General features: G+C 39.1%; 1 protein-coding gene across 1 annotated transcript in view; it reads right to left on the minus strand.

Annotated features, from left to right (window-relative positions):
- SMCHD1 (structural maintenance of chromosomes flexible hinge domain containing 1) overlaps window positions 1–10327 on the minus strand; it is a 75313-nt gene extending 64986 nt beyond the window's left edge. The window contains exons 1-4 of the mRNA XM_009886643.1: window positions 10264–10327; window positions 9634–9795; window positions 1297–1379; window positions 1048–1178 (exon numbers count right to left, since the gene is read on the minus strand). Of these exons, the coding sequence (XP_009884945.1) occupies window positions 1048–1178; window positions 1297–1379; window positions 9634–9742 (323 nt within the window). The 5' untranslated portion in view covers window positions 9743–9795; window positions 10264–10327. The remainder of the gene's footprint in view (window positions 1–1047; window positions 1179–1296; window positions 1380–9633; window positions 9796–10263) is intronic.
- Between the last annotated feature and the right edge of the window lie 278 nt (window positions 10328–10605).

The raw sequence follows: 10605 nt of genomic DNA on the forward strand, positions 1-10605 counted from the left end.
CTGAAGTTCAGATGAAAGAGGGGACACTATTTGGCAGGGAGAATCTGATAGAAAAAGAAACTTTTAGTAACATTTTTTAGTAACATTTCTGTTACTAAATTCACCTACAGCAATTAAAAAGAAAGCAGCAAATTTCTTTACAAATGATTAGATGGCACAGAATCACTTTTTATGCACTTATCTCCACTTGTTTGATAGATATTAGTCATTCTGTTTGGAGGTGCTTCCAATGCAAGAAAACCGCTCCTCAGCTCTACTATCACTTTTCCACTGCCCCCTTACATTTTTTACTAGTTTCTCATAGGACAAACTAGTTAGGATTGAGGCTGTGATCCTCTCTTCACATGTTCTTTCCTAGTCTTAAGGTATTTAAAAAGTGACTACAGCTCAAGAACTTACATAACTGCTTCTCTGGAATTTTCTACACTAGGGTTAAGTCTGGCTGAATGGAAGACCACTTGAGAAAAAAAACTGTAAAATGAATTCAGAAGTAGCAAAACCCACCATAAACCTCCACTTCTTTTTTTAAATGCAAAACGTTTATTTTGCCTAGCCTCCTTCAAAAAATACAGATATCTTCAGGTATAATTTTGCACTATATTGTACGCTATTTAGGTACCACCCAAAAAAAAAAAAAAGGAAAACCTAAACCAAAACCCTGCATCCATTATTCCAGTAGCATAACAGACAACGAATGCATTGCTTGATGCACTACTGAAAGGCTTCCAGGTAACAGTTGAATGCACTATAAAAAAACGTCTGCAGAACACAGAATGCCCCTAACTGTATGGAAGTAAGTCAAAGACAGCTTAGAAAAGTCTATGAGAATAACAAAGTGTTATCACAGTATCCTAATATTAGAAGACCAGTTTTGTGTTATGAAGCTTCTCTGTTTCCTACCTACAAAAAATATGTGTCTATTTATATGTATAATAATAGAATGACAGGTTTTAGCTAAGTGTTGGTACAGAGGTATGTCTTAAATGATATTCTGTGAACCTTCACAGAGTTTGCTAATTGTTATATAAATGATTAAAACTTTCTAACCTCTCAAAGTCACCTTGTCTTGTAAACTTTGACAATCTATATACGGCCCAGTTGTTAAGCTGTTTAGAAGTCATTCCTCTTCCATTATCAATCACAGCAACAGCTGGTTTTCCTTGGGAGTCATCAAATAACTGTTTTGGGGGGGAAAAAAAAAAACAACAAAAAACAAGGAGCACCAGAAAAAAAAAAAACAACAAAAAAAGATAATGCAAACTACACCTGAAAAAAGGCAGAACATTTTTATCTTACCAATTTTATCTGTATGCGCCGAATACCAATATTTCGGGATGTAGCTGACAGAGAATTGTCAATCAATTCAGCAAGGGCAAATGCTAAAGAAATTGAAGAAAAATAACCCTATTAAAATCTTGTTCTTGAAAGACAGCACTCAGAAAACAGACACACACTCACAGTGTGAGTGTGAGTTCTTCTGAGCAATTAGGATAACATATTCCCTAAACACAGACAAGAGCTAGGCACTATCAGAACCATCAAAATTATGTAACATCTTGATTAAAAAAAAGAAAAAAGAAGCTTTTGTACATATACTTTACGATTTGTTTCATCACCGAATTTCTCATATCACTATTGATGGTAAGAAAACAATTATTGGAAGTACCCAGGAACCATGATGAACTAACAGGCTCCTTACCACAAGACAAACTTTTCTATGATTAGGAATGATTCATATGAATGACCAAAGTATGTAAAAAATTGACTACAACTTGTTAAAATACTGAGGAAAAAATGAACTCACTGAAAAAAAAAAAAAACTGAATGGAAATATTGCACAACTTCCAAGACAGAAAGTTATTTGTTTACAAAAACACCACAAAGAAGTTTGTAAAAATGGTTGAAGAATTTAGTGAATAGAAAATCCAACCAAGTTCTGTCAGATATGTGGCAATCAATACACAGCAGAAATAGCAGCCAAACTACTTGCACAAGTTTGTTGTTTCTGAACACTAACACTTGGAGTCCTTACCTAAAGTTAGGAGTACCTAACTTTAGAGAAAAATTGTAATGAATTTAGGACAACAGCATTAATCTGAAAAAAATATATCGAGTTCAGATTAATTCACTCTGATTGATCAACCCTAGTAAATGAACATTTTCCATTCTATTTCTTTACTGCTAACAGGAGCTGAGCATCAGTTACGTGATCCATATTTACTATTACGCATCAAAGAACAATGGGCCTTCATCAACACATGGAAGTGGTCAGGCATGCCCTTAGAGATGATGCAAATACGGAGCATCAGCTGCAGTACACTTACACATGCTCAAAACTGCTATTTGCTTTAACAGTCAATTCTAGTACATAATAAACAGATGTAGACAGATAATTTAGTATGGCTGTTTTACAAATATTAATTACTGCCGTGCTGCAGAACTTCACAAATGACTTCACTAGGGTCTCAAAAAGTGAAAATTAGTAACACAGAAAAAAATATACCAGTAATGTCATTACAGAAGCGGATCTAAAAGTTATTCTGTTATTAGTCTTGATAACTGTAGTCTCCTTAGAATTGAACACTTATGACCACAGGTAGTACCAGAAGTTTTAGACCATTTTAAAGGCTTTTGTGGAAGCAATATGAACTCATGCGGTACATTCAGAGCAGGAATCCTCCTTTTCCTTGTGTCACCTGTTGCTGAGCACAGACAAGATCAAGAACTGGCTTAAATGCATATGAAAAGTTTCTCACAAATGTCTGAAGCTTGTTCACTCTCTTTTAGAGAAAATAATGATTTAAAGCACCCTAGCAAACTGCTTTAGCAATAACATGAAAGAGGAAAACGTAGCAAAAAGTTTACTTTTCCCTTAGGAGTAGTGAAGTTTGCTTTATTACCAAAATAAAACCAATGGACTTCACAAAGACAACCCTGAGATCCCATATTCAAATCACTTCTCCAGCTCATGAATAAATACGCTTCAGGCTTTTGGGCAACAGTAGACATGCAGAGAAAATAGCAAATGTAGGTTGATGATACTGCCAGATGGACCCAAACAAAAGTTCAAAATATTTTTAAACCACAAGTTGTCAAGAAACTTTGGTATCTAGGCCCACAGACATTGACAGGCATGATCAAAGTCTTTTGCTCTCTTGTGGATATACTTTCTTCCTGTTTCCACACTTCTGGAACAAAAATAAGTATGTGAAAGATTCTGCTAAATTTTACATTCAAACCACGTTGTTAAATGCACTATCTTTACATGTGGATGGCAGATTTAACCTCTTGTGTCATCCAGAGATTTTGTATCAAGGTCATCATTGGAGTTATGTAGAGGGAAATGATCAAAACGTGAGGCAACAGAAGTAGAAAACATCTTTTATGAAGAAAAGGAAGGAAAAGGAAACAAAATCATGTGTGTGAGGAACTAAAGGAAAACTGAACATATGCATGCATTATCCTTTTTCATGTCATATTATTATTGTGAAGTCTGTTGAGAGAAGGAAAAAGAGGTTTTCCTACCAAGGGAATGCTCAGTGTTTCGTGGGAGATGAGTGGTAGCTACAAATTACATGAATGCTTATAGGAAGTGTAGTATTGAATGACTTCATGAAGATCTTATGAGATGTAACAGTTACCTCTGACAAACCAACTCTTCGACTGCAGTGCTGTTTATTACAATGAAAACAGTGTGAGAGTTGGATTGTTGTGCACATACTGGGGAATTTCTCCAATGCAGAAGAGTTACAGTCCTCAGTATGTATTCATTTTATTTCTTGATTTAATAATTTAAATTTTGCTTTAAAAAAACGCACACCAAAACAGCAACACTGAAACCACAAATCTTTAAAAGTGTAACATATTTCTAAACTGTAAACTTGTTTAAACATTTGTTTTCTTGACACAAACCACCATAAAAAAAGAAGGAAATTCTTCAAGTTCCACTGGAGAACTGGATGACCATGCATTATCTTGCATTTAATGCACAAACTTGTATGCTTAAATGCGATTATAAGTAAAGCTAAATGGATGATACTTGACTCTGACTATAAAATCATCTTTTTCTTCTAAGACTTTTTAATAGAGAGATAGGTATTGGGAGTTTTGATAAACAGTTACAGAAAAATGAATACAAGAAACCACAGACTACAAATACCTCTTCAAAGCTTAACAGTTCTAATACAAGGTAATTATAGTAACTATATGACAGAGGACTAGATTTCTTCATTTTTCTATCTTTCATCTCTGCATTCTTGCAGTATAGGCCCTTGCTCCAAATTTCCAGCTCTCATCGTCTTCTTGTCAGACAAGTTTTGTTGTGCTAGTATTAGCACAACAGTATTAACTCCTTATCCAGCAATGTTATATATATTTAAAAGGGAAACATAAATAGACTCTTCTCAGAGGTATACAGTGATAGAAGAGGAAGCAACCAACAAAAGTTGAAACATGGAAAATTCATTAGACAAAGACATATTTATTTTGTAATCAAACAGGTTCTGGAATTTCTACTCTTTGGACTTATTCAAAACTCAACTGGACTTTGCTTTGAGCAGGGATTTAGATGACATGATCTCCAGAGATCCCTTCTGACTTAAATTATTCTAGGATGCCATACAATAGTTCCACATGTCCAAGACCTCCAAATCTTTCTGTGAAAAGTTCTTGGATGTCTACCGCAGGTAATGATTACCATCCAGAGGCCTTCATTTTCAACAATGTCAGGTGCAACCATCAATTCCATGTCAGAAGGAAATGAAATCGTAATTAGCCTTTCTTTCCAAAAGCCTTGAGCTGAGCTAGAGAGGCAGAAGCACCAAGTTCAATTTAAGAAGCTACGCACAGAATGGTCAGGCTAGTTTACACTGCTATACCTCAGCTTTGTTTTGTTCAAAAAGTAAAAACACCCTTAATTAAGCATAACAGACTGTACGTGCCTGGAAAAATAAACTCCCAAGAGTTCATAGAAAAAGTGAACAAGAGATGATGGAATCCTAGAATGGTTTAGGTCAGAAGTGACCTTCAAATATCATCTAGTTCCAATGCTGGATGTCCAGTGCCGCCATGGGCAGGGACATCTTCCACTAGGCCAGGTTGCTCAAAGCCCCATCCAACCTGGCCTTGAAGACTTTCAGGGATGAAGCATCCACAGCTTCTCTGGGTTACCTGTTCCAGTGTCTCAACAACCTCATAGTAAAGAATTTCTTCCTTACGTCCAATCTAAATTTACCCTCTTTCAGTTTAAAACCATTACCTCATGTCCTGTTGCTACAGGCCCTAGTGAAAAGTCTCTCCATCTTTCTTATAAACCCCTTTAAGTACTGAAAGGCTACAATAAGGTCTCCCCAGAGCCTACCTTCCTCCAGGCTGAACAACGCCAGCACTCATAGCCTTTCTTCATACGACAGGTGTTTCAGCCCTCTGATGATTTTCATTGCCCTCCTCTGGACTTGCTCTAACGGTCCATCTCTGTCTTGTGTTGGGGGCCCCAGAGCTGTATGCAGTACTCCAGGTGGGGTCTCACAAGAGCAGGGTAGATGGGGAGAATCACCTCCCTTGACCTGCTGGCCATGCTTCTTTTGATGCAGCCCAGCATACAATTGGCTTTCTTGGTCTGCAAGCATACATTGCTGGCTCATGTTCAATATTTAATTCACCAATATCCCCAAATCCTTCTCTGCAGGGCTGCTCTCAACCCACTCATCCCTCAGTCTGTATCGAAACTGGGGATTGACCTGACCCAGGTGCAGGATCTTGTACTTGGCCTTGTTCAACTTCCTGAGGTTCACACTGGCCCACTTCTCAAGCCTGTGAAGGTCCCTCTGGATGGCACCTCTTCCCTCAAGGATGTAACAACTGCACCACTCAGCTGTGTGTCACCTGCAAACTTGCTGAGTGTGCACCCAATCCCACTATGTTATTAATAAAGATAATGAACAGTATTGACCCCAGTACAGATCCCTGAGGGATATCGCTTATTACCGATCTCCATTTGAACACTGAGCCGCTGACTGCAAGTCTTTGAATGCAGACGTCCAGTCAATTCCTTACCCATCGAATACTTCACCCATCAAACCCACATTTCTCCAATTTGGCTAGAAGGATGTTGTGTGGGACCATATCAAAGGCCTTACAGAAGTCAAGGTAGATGACATCAGTTGCTCTTCTCTTATCCACCAATACAGTCACTCCATCACAGAACGCCATTGGATTCGTCAAGCATGATTTGCCTTTGGTGAAGCCATGCTGGCTGTCTCAAATAACCTCCCTGTCATCCATATGCTTCCAGGAGGACCCATTGCATGATCTTACTGGGCACTGAGCTGAGGTTGAGTGGTCCATAGTTCCTGGAGTCCTGCTTTTTAAAAATGAGCGTGATGTTTGCCTTTTTCCAGCTACTGGGGACTTTGCCTGACTGCCATGACTTTTCAAATATGACAGAGTGGCTTAGCCACTACACCTGCCAGTTCCCTCTACACTCCAGGAAGTATCTCATCAGGTCCCATGGACTTGTACATTCAGGTTCCTCAGATGGTCTTGAACCCGATCTTCACCTACGATGAGTGGGACTTCATTCCCCCAGTCTCTGCCTTGAGAAGAACAATGGCCAGTGAAAACTGAAGCAAAAAAAATGTTTAGTACTTCAGTCTTCTCCATGTCAGTTGTCACTATATCCCCCTACTTCATTTATTGCAAGGGTACAATTTCTTTAGTCTCCCTTTTCTAATGTACCTGTAGAAGTCCTTATTATTATTCTTCACATTCCTTGCCAAATTTAGCTCCAGCTGTGCCTTAGTTTTCCTGATCCCATCCCTACACCCCTGGGCAATATCCCTATATTATTCCCAGGATGTACGCACCTGCTTCCACTACCTATGTATTTCTCTCGTGTTTCAGCTTGACCAGGAGGTCCTTACTCAGCCACGCTGACTTCCCTGCCTGATTTCTTACACATGGGAATCAATATTTCTTGTGCTTTAGGAAAAAAAGTCTTTAAATAGCTGCCAGCTGTCTTCTGCTCCTTTATCCCCAAGGGCAGTTTCCCCAGGGTCTCCCATCCACCAGTCCCTTAAACAACTGAAAGTTTGCTTTCCTAAGGTTTAGAGTCCTGATTATACATTTTTCACCTAGCCTCTCCCCCTCAAGATCACGAATTCCACCAGGGCACAATCACTACAGCCCCGGCTACCACCAGTCTTGAGCCTTCCAATAAGTTCCTCTGCATTGGTGAGCAACAGGTTCACTAATGCATCTCCTCTGGTTAAGCTTTCTATCACCTAGTTTAGGAAGTTACCCTCAATGCTCTCCAAGAGTCTTCTAGACTGCTTGCAGCTTGCTGTGCTGCTTTTCCAGCAGATGTCAGGGTGATCGAAGCCCCCTAGCAAGATCAGGGCCTGCAAGTATGATGCTTCCTGTAGTTCATGTAAGAACACTTCATCGACATCCTCCCCTTGATCAGGCAGCCTGTAGTAAACACGAACCATGAGGTTTCCTTTGCTGGCTTGGTCTCTAACTTGCACTGATAAGCTCTTGACCTGTACACTGCTGATTTTCAAAGACAGCTCTGTGCAGTCAACCCATTTTTTTTATATACAGGGCAACCTCTTCCCTTTCCTTCTTTGCCTGTCCCTCCTGAACAGTTTATAGCCATCAACTGGAGCCCTCCAATCATAGTCACCCCACCAAGTTTCAGTGACAGTGATCAGATCATAGCTTTCCAGCTACACAGTGGCTTGTAGCTCCTCCTGTTTGTTATCCATGCTGCATGTATTGGTGTAGAGACACTTCAGTTGGACTGTTGACTGTCTCACCTTTTTGGTGGAACCTCTGTGGAGGGTTTGTGGTCATTCCTCACTACTTCAGTAGGAGCGCTCATCCACCCTGCTGCTTGTGAGTACACTAGTATGTAGTGCTTACTAGTGTGAGCCCACTAGTGTGGGATTTTCATCTCAACCCCCAAGTTTGTTAGTTTAAAGTGTGATTCACTAAGTCAGCCAATCTGCCAGCAATGCTTTATGATCTCTCCCAGCATACAAAGTAGGCTCAACAAGCGACAAAACTGGTAACTCATTCAACATATACAAAAAGACATGACACTTCACATCACATGCAATCAAGCTGGGGGCTCAATATCACAAAATACTGTGAATGCTAAAGATGCCCAGTTACGGAATCACGGAATTTTCAGAGTTGGAAGGGACCTCTAGAGACCATCTAGTCCAACTCCCCAGCTAAAGCAGGACTGCCTAGAGCACATTACTCAGGACTGCATCCAGGTGGGTCTTGAAAATCTCCAGAGAAGGGGACTCTACAACCTCCTTGGGCAACCTGTGCCAGTGCTCTGGCACCCTAAACGTAAAGAAGTTTTTCTGTGTGTTAGAACAGAACTTCCTATGTTCCAACTTGTGCCTGTTGTCCCTTGTCCTGTCACTGGGAACCACCGAGAAGAGTCTGGCTCCATCCTCCTTCAACCCACCCTTTAGATACTTGTATGCAGTAATAAGGTCTCCCCTCAGCCTCCTCTTCTCCAGGCTAAAGAGTCCCAGCTCTCTCAGCCTTTCTAAACTATGAAACAAAAAAAGAGCAGTCCATAGACAGGAACTCAAAAGTCCCTGAATCACTTTTGTTGCACCTCTGCATGGCCTTTCTGTTCCCTAGTATTTCTCAGGTACCTGATACTGGCTGCTGGTAAGAACAAAGCACAGATCTAGACAGACTGCTTCGTGAGCTCTAATACAGCAACTCCTGTGCACAGATACACACATATCACGAACCAAACTACCAGCGCACTTTGAGCACAGTGCCCCCAAACCTGAACCAAAAAAGTGTCTTGGGCGGACAGGGAACAGATGAAGTGCAGAAAGCATGAGGGGGCAAAAAGAGAACTGTACTTCAAAATACAGTTGGTATAGACATTGTTGAGATCGTTTTGAAACAGAAATTGCCACGGGAATGGTATAATGCTTGAGCCTTGATGCTTGCAGTTTTTTCTGTACAATTTTGAGCCTGCTGTACCTAATATGTACAATACTTAAAAAGTAATCATAGCCACAGACAGAATTTTCAAAGAAGCCATAAACAGAAATTAGTTTTTTCAATAAAACAATACAAAGTGCTGGTTACATATTTAATATATCAGTTAGATAAAAACTAAAGGAGCAGCTTTTAAAGGAATACTTGTTCTTGTTGGTAAGTTAAGCCTTGCAGAACCACAGATGGGATGGCAGACAAAACTCTCATTTATGAGAATTCTCATTTGTATGTAGCTCATACAAAAACTGGTCACCAAGTCAAACAAAGTCTGTACAGGAGACAAGAACCTGATAACACAAATGCTGAACTGTCTGGACGACACCTGCAAGATTATTATCAATACTGTAGTCATTTTACTTCTAAAATATTCAAACTTTTTAAAGAAGTACTTGAGTAGGTACCTCTGTAAATCTGGATTCTTAACATGGCCATATTGTGTCACTTTTAAAAGAAAAATTTGTATAAAGAACACAGTTAACTTTTCTTTTACAGTTAAGACTATTTTTTCACCAGCTATAACTAAAAGTTAAATTGCTTATAACTACATTATATTCATACAAACATAATTTCCACAAGGTTATTTTGGCAAGTACTTACGCAAAGGATTTTGCCCTTCACTGGCATAGTACTCGTACATCCCACTTTTAACAAGTGTATCATAGTGGGGCAGGAAGTCAATTCGCTCCTTGGTTGCCAAAAGCAGCATTTGATCAACTGACTGTAGCAGATACAAAGTGACTCCATCTTGAACAAGTTCGCCTGCAGCGAAGATGAAATACAAAGTATAGTGAAGAGCATTCACTGCACCAGTCAACTTCTGCTCTCAAAACCAGTACAGGTTTAGCCTCAGGTAATCTCTGTATTTTCTTAGGCTTCAACTACTCAGCCTCCTAGCAATGACATTTAATTTAAAATCTTCTCATGTTTCCAAGCTTAATAATGCAAGTTTTCTCAGGTGACAGATACTTACATGGCATTTTTTCCTATCATTTACAGAATTTGTAATGGAAGGTAAAAAATTACCTTATATAACTGTCATCATACTAAGGAGTAGTTGTTAAAAACCTGTTTGTGAAAGCCAATTTTGTAACTATTCTTCTCAAAACTATTATAGGATTTGTACTTCCAGTTAATTATTGCACATCAGAGAATATAAACAATCATCATACAGTCTTTACAATCAATATAAGAAACAGCTGTATTTATTTTGCCGTCTAAGATACTTACTGAAGCTGTCTTCTGTAATTTCCTTCCTGTTTGTTGTGGTGATAACAAAGTTTTCATCAGCAGCTATGCCAAATGCCTACAAAAATTGGAGGTTATTAGGTTATGATAACTAAGTACTCCATAAAGTTTTCAGATAAATGAAAAAAAAAAAAAAAAAAAAAAAAAAAAGGCGGTCTTTCTATTCACTTTGCCACAAACTACTGGGAAGTGACCAAATATTTTTCCCTGTATTAACTCAGAACACAGTTTAAGTCCAGAACTTAACTTCATTTGCTTTCTCAACTTAGCCAAACTGTGTGTACTGGAGTAGTCTGGATTTTTACCTGCTTAAAATACGTTCTA

The sequence above is a fragment of the Charadrius vociferus genome, unplaced genomic scaffold (genome assembly GCF_000708025.1).
Source record: "Charadrius vociferus isolate BGI_N301 unplaced genomic scaffold, ASM70802v2 scaffold45, whole genome shotgun sequence".
Lineage (NCBI taxonomy): Eukaryota > Metazoa > Chordata > Aves > Charadriiformes > Charadriidae > Charadrius > Charadrius vociferus.